Source organism: Sarcophilus harrisii, chromosome 5 (genome assembly GCF_902635505.1).
Source record: "Sarcophilus harrisii chromosome 5, mSarHar1.11, whole genome shotgun sequence".
NCBI classification, from domain to species: domain Eukaryota; kingdom Metazoa; phylum Chordata; class Mammalia; order Dasyuromorphia; family Dasyuridae; genus Sarcophilus; species Sarcophilus harrisii.
The window spans coordinates 138553144-138568801 of record NC_045430.1 but is presented as its reverse complement, the minus strand read 5'-3'; the positions used below and the strand labels follow the sequence as shown (position 1 = coordinate 138568801).

General features: G+C 33.0%; 1 protein-coding gene across 1 annotated transcript in view; it reads right to left on the bottom strand.

Annotated features, from left to right (window-relative positions):
- Positions 1-15658, bottom strand: part of SEMA3E (semaphorin 3E) — a 339675-nt gene that overhangs the window by 140020 nt on the left and 183997 nt on the right. Inside the window, exon 2 of the mRNA XM_031938651.1 lies at positions 4975-5135. Within this exon, the coding sequence (XP_031794511.1) occupies positions 4975-5135 (161 nt within the window). The remainder of the gene's footprint in view (positions 1-4974; positions 5136-15658) is intronic.

The following is a 15658-nucleotide window of genomic DNA, read 5'->3' as shown; positions in this document are numbered from 1 at the left end:
TTTTTTCTTTTTTTTTTGGTTTTGCTTGACTGATTCTTGGTGTCTCTTTGAGTCATTCATTCCCATTTGTTCATTTCTGATTTTTAATGGATTATTCTCTTCATTTACTTTTTAAATTTCTTTTTTGTAATTGTCCAAATGAGTTTTTAAATGAGTTGTTTTGTTCTATGGAATTTTTTTCCATTTCGCCAATTTTATTTTTTTAAGGAATTATTTTCTTTTTTCAACTCACTAATTCTGTTTTTCAGAAAGCTGATTTCTTTATCCACTCTATCTTTTAATGGGTTACATGTCTTATCTAGACTCTCTTGCAAAGATTCCCTTTTCCTTTCCACAATTTTCTTCTAGCTCTTTTTAAAGAGCCTTTTAAATTTCTTCTATGAGAGCCTTATGTGGTGGCTCTCCCTTTGGATCTGGAGACAAACTGTTTTTAGTCTCTTCAAGTTTGAAATCAGCTCTTTTCCAGTAGAGAAGCTCTCTATAATTATTGCCTGCTTTGCCTTTTTACTCATTTTAACAACAACAACAAAAAATGTTTCAGTATGCTTTTGGTGCAATGTGGGGTTACAGAGCTTCAACAGACAACAGGAAGTAGCAGTGAGCAGCAGTGGGACAGCAATGGTTATACTGGGATAAGTGTTTGTGCTGGGTTCAGCAGTTGCACACTGCAATCATGCTGAATCGGTGGGTATGGTCAGGTCCTTAAAGACTCTAGGATTTGGAGGTTATAGTCTTTACCCTTTGTGCAGGGCAGAGTAATCAACACTGTGGTAGAATTCGCCTCACAGATTTTCTGCAGGTGAAGAATATACCCTGCTCCCCTCCAGTTTGCTCAGTGTGAGCTGTTTTCCATGCTCTCTCTGCCTATCTGCCTGAGTTTGCTTGGCCTAGCCCTGTTTTGTCTCCACTCGACCAAAAACAGACCTTTTCTGGTGAATTCTGAGATTATCTTCTGTTGGTAATGTGTTGTATTCCCAATATTCGTGGGTTTTGACAGTCCAGCACTAATTCCAAAGTTGAGTTTTGTAAAAATAGATTGAGGATAAAGGAGAGCTCAGAAAGACACATGTGTCCTCTTCACCATCTTGGGTCTACCCCCTCAAGATATCCTTTTAAATTTTTTATTTTTTCTTGAGGGTTTTTTGGGGGGAAGACTAGGGATGATTTATATTTCCTTTAACAATACAATTTTTATGGAGATGTTTTGCATAATTTCACATATGCCTTCTTAATGGGAGTGTAAGGAAGGCTGATGGGATAGAAATTTGAACTCCATATTTTAAAAACAAATGTTAAACATTGTTTTATGTGTTTTGCATGAATAAAATAAAATATTAAATAGCACTGAATAAAAGAAATTATATTCATAATTCAAAGAATTCTCACATAATACTCTGGGAACTTAGGCAATTTTGCCTCAAAGCTACTTACAGAAGTCATGTTTAATGTTGTCTAAGTAAAGAGAAGTGCAAGTTATTGTGACATTCCTAATTTACAAATGAAGAAAAGAATCCATCAGCTAGAAATTCTAGAAATGAGTCAACTTACCAAGAAGTCAAAAATTTGACAAATGTCAACATTTTCTTATTTAAGCAAACAAATTAAATTCTCTTAACAGCATCTAATGCTTTGCAATTCTATTCAACATCTGTCTTATATGGGAGATGCAAATGTTAAAAAATTATACAATCTGTGTCCCCCCCCAAAAAGTTTACATTCTATTAGGTGAAGGGTGGAAGTAAGAAGTTCTGACATGAGGTAATGTTTTCTGATTAGTAGTATCTATGGAAATTATTGATGACTATCATATATGTTGCAAAGAGAATTTCTCAACAGTATTCAATACCTCAGAGATATCAAAGAAAAAAAGGATGGTGGAAAAGCAATTGAATTAGTTTCCATGAGGGTTTATGAATATGCTTTAAAATCAGTTTAATTTGAGAAGTGGAAGTGTGGAAATGGAAGTACATTTCAAGAAATGAAAAAAAAAAAAAAAAGAATAGGTAGAAAGAAATGGAAACCACAAAAATCCATAGAACATTGAAGCAGCTTGGTGGGAAAAAAAATGAAGAGCCTATGTTTTACATACAATAAATAGTGAGTTTCTTTCCTTCCTTCCTTCCTTCCTTCCTTCCTTCCTCTTTTCTTCCTTCTTTCTTTCTTTCTTTCTTTCTTTCTTTCTTTCTTTCTTTCTTTCTTTCTTTCTTTCTTTCTTTCTTTCTTTCCTTTCTTCCTTCCTTCCTTCCTTCCTTCCTTCCTTCCTTCCTTCCTTCCTTCCTTCCTTCCTTCCTTCCTTCCTTCTTTTTTTCTTTCTTAACAACAGAAGAGAACTGGGCATGTTTGAGGGAAGAAGTAATGTTTTAAATTTAAAAAGTAATAATAAATACTAACTTTACATTAGGCATTATGCTAGGCATATAAAAGTATAGAAAGTATAAAAATAAAGCAGCCCCACACCATTCAAGAAGTTTGCATTCTAATAGGAAGATACAACACACATAAAGGAGTAGGGCCAAGAAAGTGGGGCCAAGTTAGTCACAGGAAGTATAAATGGAGTCATAGAGCTAATTATTTGTAATATCTTTTTTTTTTAATTCCCCCAATGGTATCATTAAAATGGTTACTCTTTCTAGAGCAAGAGAGAAAAAATAGTTGGGGAAGAAGAAGAGATAGTAGGAAAGATAGTAACATGGCTACAGTGGATAGATAAAAGTTTCCTGGAAAATGACTGACTGGGATATGAAGTTTAATCTATAGCCAAATAGATATGCTAGGTTAGATGAATTTTTACTCATCTCAGAAATCAATATAGCTAGTGAGAGAAGCTACTGTGAAGGAGCAACTGGAGATGCTTTTAAAATAGGAATGGGATAATTATATGATGACACAACATATAACAAGGGAAAAAAAATCCGTCTCAATTTATCTCCATATTGTATAAGAAAGTGAATCCGTGGAATAAAATTTCAAGATTGTCAGTTTAATTCTACACACTGTAAATGTACATATAATCTATTAGTTATGATATATGATTGTGATGGAATACTACTGTGCTATAAGAAATGATGAGCTCAACAATCTTACAAAAATATGGATAGGCTTGCATGAAATAATGAAAAGTGAAGTGAGCAAAACTAAGAAAATAATACCAATATTATTTCAAGAATGAATGTGAGAAAATAATTCATTTTTGACTATTATAGATACCCAAATTAACTTTAATGGACATATGAAGGAAGATACTATCTACATCCAGAAGAAGAATTGATAAATAGAAGTATATATAAAATAATTTTACATTTATATTTGTGTCTAATGGTAGGACAGGGAAGGGGTGAGAAGAAAAAAATGGAAAAAAAAGAAATTTACATAACTATATTACACATTTAAGAGAAATAATTTGTACACAAAAGATTTGCAATTTTAAATGTCAAAGATTTGCAATTTTAAATGTCAATCATTTTTTCATATACTATTACAGAAATATTTAGTTTATTCCATATAAATTAAAATTAAATTAAATTTTAAAAATTAACATTTCTCTTAACGTTAAAGAGTTTTTCTCATAAAACTTGCAATTTGTTATGTCAGTTTCTTGAGTCTTTCACCAATTTTGATTTAGCATTCAAATCTTCCAGGTCCATCAAAAGCTATCTAATATCAGTCAGGCATTTTTTACAAGATTAGTATTAAGTTCATATGTTCATATTTATTTAGATGTCATTAATCCACTATTGAAATTGAAAACATCCAGTGAGATTGCTAATAACTCAATGTATTCTACACATAGGTCTCAGGACAGAGGGTGTGGTAATCCGGAGGGATGTCATACAAGGAGAATGCCAAATGCATGAATTAGAAGTTTCTGGGGATACAGATGGGACAAGGATTTGCTGAAAATGCATTTGAGATGCTTTCCAAAATCATCTTAGATACAATTGTTGGCTAACAACATTTCATTAAATAATTATTTCCCAAATTGCTAAAAGATGACAAAAGAATAATAAGTTAGCATAATAAAATGAATGGAATGTTTTAAGGTTTGCTTTAGAAATAAATCATTTGGATCATAAAAAAGGGAGAAAAGCTCTCATATGTACAAAAAAAAATTATTGCAGCTTTTTGTAGTGGCAAAGAATTGGAAATTGAGGGAATGCCCATCAATTGGGGAGTAGTAAGTTGTATTATATGAATATAATAGGATAATGTAGTGCTCTAAGAAATGATGAGCAGGTAGATTTCAGAAAAAAGCCTGGAAATTAATACATGAACTGATACTGAGTGAAATGAGAAGAACCAGGAAAACTCTGTACATCATAACAGCAACATTGTGTGATCATCAATTATGATAAACTTAGCTCTTCTCAGCAATATAGTGATCCAAAACAATTCCAAAAGACTCATGATAGAAAATGGTATCCATATCCAGAGAAAGAACTGATAGAGTTTGAACATAGATCAAAGTATAATATTTTCACTTTTTTCTTGTTCTTTTTTTCTTTCTTGTTTTTCCCTTAAGTTTTGATTTCTCTTTCACAATATACATGTGGAAATATGTTTAATATGACTGTATGTTTAACCTGTATCAGATTGTATGCTGTTTTGGGGAGGGAAGGAGAAAAATCCAAAACAATATAAAAACGAACATTGAAAACTATCGTACATGGAATTGGAAAAAAATAAAATATTACTTATCTATTTTTAAAAAAAGAGAATCATTGCATTTGATTCTTACAACAATACTGGAAGGTAGGTGTTATTATGTTTATTATCAGATGAGGAAACTGAGGCATACTGGGTTGTGACTTACTCATGGCCATATAGCTAATAAGAGTCTGAGGCTGGATCTGAACTCAGTTCTTCCTGGCTCCAAATCCAACATTCCATACCCTGTACCCCCTGACTACCTGAATAGAACACAATAAAGATTTATACATTTTTTTTCTCTAAAAACAGATCTTGATATTGCCATACCTCTCTATAGCCTTCACTGACTCGATCCAGGTTGAGGGAATACACCAGATCCCTGCCTCCCACAAACAGTCGTTCTTGATATTCATCCAGCAACATCACACGGAGGTCGAGAAATCCAAAAGGACTATGAAAGATTGATGTTCTATTTAAATCCCAGAGTTCTGAAATACAACCAGGATGTTTATGATAAATACAAAAGAAAAAAAAGCAAGTCTCATGTTTATTCATTTCTTTTAAAACTTTTGGCTTCTTTTTTTTGGCATTTAAGGAACTTGATAGGTAAAAGTTGCTTTTTTTTTATTATAGCTTTTTATTGACAAAACATATGCATGAGTAATTTTTTAACATTGACCCTTGCAAAAACTTCTGTTCCAACTTTTCCCCTCCTTCCTTCCACCCCCTCTCCTGGATGGCAGGATGTTAAATATGTTAAAGCATATGTTAAATACAATATATGTATATATATATTTATACAGTTATCTTGCTGCACAAGAAAAATCAGATTTAGAAAGAAGGTAAAAATAACCTGGGAAGAAAAACAAAAATGCAAGCAAACAAAAGAGTGTAAATGCTATGTTGTTTGGGGAGGGAAGGAGAAAAATCCAAAGCAATATAAAAGCTCATTTTCAGGTGTTCTTTCACTGGGTATAGCTGGTTCTGTTCATTACAGAGCAATTGAAACTGATTTGGATCCTCTTATTGCGCAAGAGAGCCATGTCCATCAGAATTGATCCTCATACAATATTCTGCTCATTTCACTTAGCATCAGTTCATGTAAGTCTCTCTTAGTCTCTCTGTATTCATCCCGCTGGTCATTTCTTACAGAACAATAATATTCCATAACATTCATATATCACAATTTACTCAGCCATTCTCCAATTGATGGTCATCCATTCGATTTCCAGTTTCTACCCACTACGAAAAGGGCTGCCACAAACATTTTTGCACTATAAGTTGCTTTTGACAAAGAGATATAGATATAGGTGAAGATATCTATCCTTTAAATTATAAACTAAAAATATTTATCCATCCATCAATCGACATACAAATTATTTATTTAAGTACATGGTACATCCAGGAATACTTTTCAAACATATACAATAAAAAAAAAGAAGAGAACAAAATTTATACATTTAAATTTTAAGGTAAGAAAAATGGTCTCTGTTTACAAACAGAGAAAGGTAGGGGAGTCATTTGTTACAGTAAAGAGAAAGGAGAACATGAATCAATAGAAAAATCATTTGGTAGCTCTCCATTTGCCAGCCAGAAACTCTAGCTCATGGCAAACCTCTCCAAAGAGGTACCCATAGTTCCAGATGAAAAAAAAAAAATTGTGAAAAGCCCTGTGAATTGTGGTTCTGAAAGCCAAATTTATATTCGGATTGTACTATGTCTGGAAACTATCAGAATTGCTAATACAATGAGGTAAAGTTCAGCATGTTAATCACCAGTGAAAAAGGAGATGGATATCTATTTTCTACCCCCTTAGTGACTGTGTTCAATTCTGGTTAGTGTTAGTAATGGATTGGGTACCTGGAACAGTGCCTACAAAACAATTATGAATATAACACATATTAACATAGGGTGACTCTAGACACCTGGGTAAAGGGACCTTTAACCATTTTTGAAATGTTATCAAAAAGCAATTCATTTCTAAAGCCAAAGCCTTTTGTTGTTTTTGTCACAGCTACTTTTTTTTTTTTTTTTAAGTTTCTTGTTTCTATTGTACTACCTCAGCATTTAAAAAGGCTGAGGAATGAGACCTAAGAGCTTATGCACTTTTTGAGAAAGGATACAAAAGATTTTTTTTTCATCCCCAGAACAAAGAAGCCTTAACACATTAGTGGTTTTTCCAAGCTATCAAATAGGAAGGTGATGATTACTTATGCTGACAAACTGTATAAGTCATTTTTGTTTAACATTTTTCCTGAGATTCATCAGATTAAGTGGAGATTTAGTTTTCATCTTGCCCAGTTTCTTTATTTTATAGAAAATTAAACTGAGGCACAGGGAAATTCATGAATTGCTCAAGATCACCCACATATTCAGTAGAAGCAGCAAAATTTGAACACAGGTCTGTTGACTCCAAATTAAGTAATTTTTACAATATATCATATCCCTTATGAAGTACTTATTGAGACAATAGAATTAAGCTAAAATAACCAATTAAAACATTTGTTCTTAGCATGATATAAAATAAATGCTTTTATAGTTTCAGGTCACAGCTAAGAATGTAAAAGTGCATACTCTGAGAGGTATGGAATGAGAAAGATCTGCCTGAATTCAAATTCTGTTTCACAGGCTTACTTAGTTAGCTATGTGACCCTGGATATGTCATTTAATTGCCCTGGGCCCTGGTTTCTTTATCTGTAAAATAGGTATAATAAAAGAACTTCTTTCCCACGATTGTTATGAAGATCAAATGGGGTAACTGATGTAAAATATTCTATGGATTTTAAAACATTATATAAGTGCTGACTGTAATGATAATTATTAAAAGATGACACTTTTTGCTTTTTCCTTTATCCTTAAAATTTAGTTTTCCCTTAATTTTATGCTTTTTCCTCCTGATTTCCCTCTCTATTTATACTTCTGTATAGTCTTCTAAAAGAATATGTAGTCTGAATATGTCTGCATATTCTCCTAAAATTAACCAAAAGTAAATATATTAAAACAAAAGGAATCTAAGATAAATGAAGAAAATAAATTAAGAAGAGAAAATAAAATTGATTCACTGATGAGAAGGAAACTGAGATACCAAAACTAAAAAAAAAAAAAAAAAAAAAAATAGAGCGACTTCCCAGACTCTTTCTCTTGATTTCGTTTTTCCCTTCTATCTTGATTTGTCAATGACTTCAGATTTTGGAACAACAACAACAGTAATAATCAATAATCAATAAACATCTATTAAGCAACTACTATGTGCTAGGCATTCTTCTAAGCTCTGGAAATAAAAATAAAAAGACAAAAGATAGTTCCTGTCCACAATCTAATGTGGTTTACAATCTAATAAGGAAAGTTTATACAATTAAAACCAAGCAATGTAGCTGGTAGAAAATGAAGAATTTCTGGAATTCTGAATTCTATAGAGAAGGCAAGCTTAGGGAGGAATTTATTATTTTTTTTTGATCAGCCCTTCAATTATGCATCATAGGGGAGAGGCAACAGAGGGCACAGAACAGGATTGAATTAACAAAGAAGAAACAATAGCCATGACAATAAGAATTCTGGTGAGGAGCTTATTCTGGGAAAAATATGATGTTCCAGGAGTCAGATTAAGCAAAACAGCTAGCAGGAAGCAGTAAAGGTAATAACAAGTGGTTCAGTGGATAAAGCACTAGGCATAGAATAATAAGGACCTGAATTCAATCCCCATCTGGATAGTTACTGGCTATGTGGTCCTTGGCAAATCAATAGCTTGCTCAGTTTCTTCATCACTAAAATGAGAATAATAGCATCTGTCTTACAGGATTGTTTTAAGGATAAAATTAGATAATATTTGTAAAGTGTTTTTTAAAACATAAAGATACATATATATGTACTAGGTATTTTCATCACTTTATATATCAATTCAGATTATTCTCACAAAAACCTTGGAAGATGTTTTTATGATCATTTTAAAGATGAAGAAACTGAGACTTAGAAAAGTCTAAGGGATGTTTCTAGAATTACACAGGTAACAAATGTCTGCAAAGAAATTTGAACTCAGATTTTTCAGTCAACAAATCTATCCTCAATATATTACCAGATTCTTCTCAAGAATGTCAATCTTCTTGGCCAAGATGACAAGAAAAAATAATGATGAATGTTGGAGGGGATGCGGGAAAACTGGGACATTGATGCATTGTTGGTAGAGTTGTGAACAAATCGAACCATTCTGGAGAGCAATCTGGAATTATGCCCTAAAAGTTATCAAACTGTTCATACCCTTTGATCCAGCAGTGTTACTCCTGGGCTCATATCCCAAAGAGACACTAAGAAGGGAAAGGGACCTGCATGTGCCAAAATGTTTGTGGCAGCCCTCTTTGTAGTGGCCAGAAACTGGAAAATGAATGGATGCCCATCAATTGGAGAATGGTTGGGTAAATTGTGGTATATGAATGTTATGGAATATTATTGTTCTGTAAGAAATTACCAGCAGGATGAATACAGAGAGGCTTGGAGATTCTTACATGAACTGATGCTGAGTGAAATGAGCAGAACCAGGAGATCATTATACACTTCAACAACAATACTGTTTGAAGATGTATTCTGATGGAAGTGGATTTCTTTGACAAAGAGATCTAATTCAGTTCCAATTGATCAATGATAGACAGAATCAGCTACACCCCAAGAAGGAACACTGCGAAATGAATGTGGACTATTTGGATTTTTGTTTTTCTTCCCAGGTTACTTTTACCTTTTGAATCCAATTCTTCCTGTGCAGAAAGAGAACTGGACAGTTCTGTATACATATATTGTATCTAGGATATACTATAACATATTTAACATGCCTGCCATCTAGGGGAGGGGGTGGAGGGAGGGAAGGGAAAAGTGGGAACAGAAGTGAGTGCAAGGGATAATGTTGTAAAAAAATTACCCATGCATATGTTCTGTCAATAAAAAAAGTTATAATAAAAAAAGAATGTCAATCTTCAACCTAATAGTAAGGCAATTTTGTAAATATAGTTATCCTTCTCCTATAATTTCTCTAACCTTCTAAATGATATCTAAAACTCCGCTGCTATAAGGCTTCAATCAATATCTAATGAGATAAATATAACACTAAATTATCAACCATTTAATACATTAGTATGAATGAAAACTTTGAGAATACATTTTGATGAGGAGAAGGAAGGCAAGAAGCCACTGAATGTCATATTGAGGAAAAAAAATAGAAGAATATTGCAAAGAACAGGACTAAGAATGAGGAAACTCAGCTTCTAGTTATAGTTTTGCCATTTCTTAGCTATGTGAATTTAAGAAAATCATTAAACTTCTTTGAGCCTCTCTGAAAGTAGGGCAACTTTTATTTATTAATGTGATACTTTGTTTACCTATATGTTAATCTGCTCATTCATTATTTTTTTCATTTATTTCTTTATCATTTGTTGGTTTATTCATTTATTTGTGGAGAAAGAACATTAATAATTTAGGGCAATAATAAATGTTTCATGTAGGGAAGAGACTTTGGTTGAATCTTAAAGTAAGCTAATGATGCCAAGAGGTCAAGGTGAGGAGAAATACAGACCATTCCAGCAAGGGGATATAGCAGTAGCCAAAAGTAAAATGTTCACAAAAAAGCAGACTAGAAAGGTAGGTTGAAAACAGATTGTAAAGGGCTTTAAAGACTAACTAAAGAAGCAATGATGTGGTGGGAATTATGAACAATTTGGGCTCATAAGACATTGGTTCATATCCCAGTTCTTATCATTTTGGCCACACTGTTTCACCCTTCTGGATATCTGTTTCTATATTTGTAAAATGAGGTGATTGGATTAAGATGACCTTTGATATTCTTTACAACTACAATTTTGTGATCCTTTTTAAAAAAATCATATTGCTGGTAGAGAACCTCTCAAGCCTCTTGAATAGTCAAGTAACATGGTCAGAGGTATGCTTTAGAAATATCAATATGTCAGCTTTGTGAAGAATGATTTCCAAATTCCCTCCCATTTCAATGTTCCAAGATTTAATGAATAAGAACTTAAAAAGAAAACAAAGTTAAAAAAAAAAAAATGTGCTATACAATTTTGCCTGGGACTGGCCCAGACTTTTGCCAGATAAATAATTAAATTATAGGTTTCCAGTAACACCTACAATTAAGGAAAAGTTTTCTTCATTCAACATCACACATACATATATAAATGATATGTACTCACTACCTCTTCTTATCTCTACATAACATTTTCCATAAGCATCTTTGGTTTGATAGAAGTGTCAGGATTCCCTATACCATCTCAAGAGGTTGGTTAAGATGTTTAATAGGAATAGGGATTAAGAAGCAAACTTCCTTAATGCTTAACTTAAAAGAAGATAGTTGGTTTTTCATAATTGCTTTTAAATGTTGTTTTAAATGAATTATGTTAAGAAAATCCAGCCTCACACAAATATGCAGTTGGAGAAGGAGATATTTTGAAAGGGAAATGACATATTAATGTTATTATGAAAATAGTTTTGACTGCAAAGACCTTCCCCCAAAGGATCCTTGGGGACAATTATCTGTGTGCTACATTTTGAGAACATTTACTCTATTGAGAAGTTATGTGAATTGTACAAAGTATTTGAGGTAGAACCTGAATACAATCTTACTAAATTTTTTTTTGGGGGGGCAGCTCTCTATTACACTACTCTGATTTGCTAACATAAACAGTTCTGTACAGTCAGCTCTAATGCAGGCCAGGCCTTTACAATAAATGCTTGTGGGAATGAATCTTGCAAATTCTCTGAATTAAAATTTTTTCATATATAAAAAAATTAGTAAAAATAAATGATCTGTAAGGTGCTATACAATGGTAAAACTTGTTTGATTAATTTATTATAATGTAGACATATGGTATACTGTACATAATAAATTCTATGAGATATTTAAACCCAATTGAAATACAGAATACACATATACATGTATGTGACGTGGGTACTTATATTTCTTTCTCTATCTACAAATATATATCTGAATTTCCAAGGTGTCAGAAAAATCTTAGGAAATATTTAATCTATTAAAATGTGAAATTCACCAAAATTTGGGGGAAACCGCTTTTAAGTGTCAAACACAGATAACTGAAGCTAATCTTTTCCCCATTCTCAGACCCATGAATTGCCTGAGGCTGACCATATATTATCACTCCCAGACTATGACAATTTTTTAAATGTCCTAAACTCTCCCCTCCCTAATCCTAAACTGTTCACTGTGAACTTTCAGTACTTATACAAAATAATTTACCATTGAAAACCATAGAAGGTCCCAACCCCCCAATACCTTCTGTCCCTTTTCCTCAGCTCAAATGCTTTATAACAACTCCATGTCCAGGCCCCTCTGCTAGCTCCTCAGTATTTGCTTATCTATGGAATCCCATTTGCAACTCCTTAGCTATACTAATGATTGTAATTTTTCTCTGCTGCTATAAAAGAAATGCAGGATGGGATTAAGAACTAAATGACAGTACTACAAGACAGGTGATAGCATTAGTTATGAAGAAATTCCAGGTATAAGAATTTGTTCTACCAAAGTAGAACACAAGCTTAGATCACAAGATTAGATTTAGAAGTTAGTTCAAATATTGCCTGAAGGCCATAGAGAGTATATAATTCTCCCAAAGTTATAAAACTAATAATTTGAAAACAGGTTTTTTAAGTTTATAATTAAATTATCTCTAAGATCACTTGTAAAGTTTCACTTTAAATGAGATGAACATACTTCTGCTTCCTGGTCCAATATTCTTTCTGCTATTAAAAAAACAAATCATTTTCTCTCCTACCATAGCTATTTAAACACATACATACATTCACATGTCTATTGTATATCTATATCTATATATGTAGATTTATGCACATGATCACTATGTAAAGAGGATTTAAACATATCTTCAAAAAATATTTTATTGCAAAAACATGAAAAAATACTGAGAATTTTATATTGCCAAAAAAGAGATATAAAAAGAGACAAAATTTACTCAGTTCTGTGAACATTTTTAAGCAATGAAATAGTGATTTTAGTTTCATATTTGATTCATTACTTCTGAGAAGTTCCCAAAATCTTTTATATTAACTTTATACTAAAAATTCAAATATTAGATTATGGGTTGCTTTTAAATTTTACTATGAGGAAGAAGTTAAGCATTGTTGATAATTCATTAATTCTATGTCATGTTGTTCAACAGCAACTGCTAAGATGAATTGTCAATGTATAGTCATGTTATTAGTCAAATATCCTCACTAATTTTTCAGTTTTTTTTCCTGTGCGTTCTTAATCTTCAAATGAATTCAATAAATATTTATTAAATGGTGGCCTTGTGTCCAGTATTGTGGAAAGAAAAAATAATATTACTCACTTCAAAGAATTTACAATTAAATATTCAGGAACCATGGCATGAAAATAATTAAAATTAAAGAATAGGCCAAGGCAGCTATAATTAAGTGCCTAAATGAATATACAGACATTAATTGAATTTAGAAAAGGAAAAAAAAAAAAAACAGTGTGCTCAAAAAACCTTGACTAAAGAGTTGACTTAAATTTGCTTTGAAGGATGACTAATGTTGAGTGGAAGTTGAAAAGTAACTAGTTTAAAAAAATAGAATAATATAAAAAATAAGTGCCTTGTGGGAAAAAAAGGTTTTTTTACCTCTGCACAATTCAGGTAGGCTGCCCACCATTCATGGAAGGAAACACCTTTTTTCACATTTCTATATGTTAAAAACTCCCTCTTCTTGCAAGGTATGTTCATTCTTGCTCGTAGGCCTCCTTTACCTTGAAGCTTTCTTTGTTTCCTCTAAACTAAGAAAGTGATCTCTACCTTAAAATTTCTCTTAATACTGGCCAGACCTTGAACAAGATGAGGTGAGATCTATCAAAATAGTTGTGAAAACCAGTAAGTCTTCATCTACTTCAGAGTTGGAGTAGGCCTGAAGGTCCTTGAGCATTCACTCAAGAGCATACCTAAATCCCCTTCCTGTTATTCTCCCATGACATCATTTCTCCCTACTTCAATCAAATATGGGCAACTATGTACTTATTGGTCAAGTTCAATTTCATGGGTAGTTTCTGCATTTAGAATGTAAGATCCTCAGACAATGAGGATTGATGGTCAATGGTAGGAAGAATATTTGTGTTAGGGACTATTTAAAGTGTAAAATCTGTCCCAAAAGGTGCCTCTTCTTTTCAATTGCTTGCTGGACAGGGGGACACATGATTCTCGTGAGAAGAAAGTACAATACACTTTTGCTTTGCTCCCAGAGATTTCTCCAGCTTTTTTATTAAATGGTGACCACTCACCCTTCTGAGCAAGACAACCTTATATGCATTTATTGATAGGGGGACCCCTGAAGCTATCCTCTGACTTTGGGGGTAACACTTGATAAACTGTCCTTGAAAATCTCCTGGGAAAGGCCTGAGGGAAATCCCTGAGGGAGAAATCTTCCCTGAGATTATCTTCCCCAAGATAAAGTGGTTTCATTCTGCTATCTTGGTGGGACTAGTTGAGTTCAGGACCACTCCCTACTTAGTTTAAGTAATCTCATTTAGCTGGAGATCTAGATTTCTATTGACCCCTATTGAGCTGAAGATTGGTTCAGGAACACTCACAGTAAATGATCCCATTGTACTGGAAATCTAGGCCCGGGCAGTAATCTCATTCAATTGAAACTTCAATCTCAAATCTCTTTTAAAAGGGAGATTTGGGGGCTCATTTCTTTTGCAGAGGCCAAAGCAGGAATCATGCTAGAGCAAGGAACCTTTCCTTGGCATAGCTGCCTGTGAGGATTCCTTGCTCACTGAGAAGATAGATACTCTCTTTTCAGCATTAACCCATCTTTATCCTTCTCACCTATTTCCCCTAACAGTAATACACTTCTCTTTATCTTTCTGCCAGGATTTCTCTTCTAAGAACTTTATTTCTCTCTCTGTTGGGATTTCTCTGCTAGGAACTTTCTCTCTCTGTGTGTCGGGACCCTGCCACTGAGGAAGTCAGTCTTCCTCCTTTTAACAAAGGCTGACTTCTCAACAATAAACAATAAACTTCTTTTTTCCAATCTAACTTTTCCGGTTTGTAAATTCCTTTAGGAAGGACATGCACTGACCAGAAGGGGTTCCCACAACTCTCTCTACAATGCCGAACCTCATCATTTGGTTCCCTGACTGGCAATCAAGGGATCTGAATCTCATCATTATCACTTTCAATCTCACAAAATACTTCTTTGTGTCTGATGTTTTCTTTTAGAGTATAGGTTTCTTAAAGGCCAGGACTCTGTGTAGTCTGTTATGGTATTTTCAGTATATAGAACCTACATACATATATGCAGTTGGCATTATATAAATGTTTGCAGAATTGAATTTACTTTTTTCTTTTTCAAAATCAGTGGCAATAGCAGTTTCAAGAAAAGACAGGAGAATTGTATTTTAAGCAATCAAAATATAAAATTGAAAATGTAGGTTTTCTATCCTGACCTGATCTAAAGAGTTAAAGAAATTTAATCAGTTAAATGTTTGCTCAACAAAACAGAATGTTTCAGATTGAAATGGATTTTTTAAAATAAAAAGATCAAAATAGACTTTCTAGATTGATTCAAGTAATTGGAGAACTTTTTATTTTGCTTAGGCTTGGAAAGCAGTTTTTTTCTGTTTTTTTAAATAATCTTCTTATATAATTTATGTATTAAACTATATAGAAATTTAAGAAGTTTTCATTTCACTAGATGCAAAATAACTACCTAATTCTTATCCAAAAGACAAAGAAAGAGAATTTTCTTTTTCATAGCCTATGCAGCTACCTTCATTCATCCTCACACCATTCAGTCTCAGAATAGCAATTTAAATCACCCCTAATGCTTTTAACTCCAAATCACAAGTCTCAGAATCTCTTGGAGCCTGGTGTCTGCTGCAATACATTCTGAGCAAAGTCACTTACTTCCTTTTTCCTTTTCAGGGCTTCAGGCTGACTGGATGAAAGGGACCAGGAAATAGACAGGAACAATAAAACAAAAGAAAATC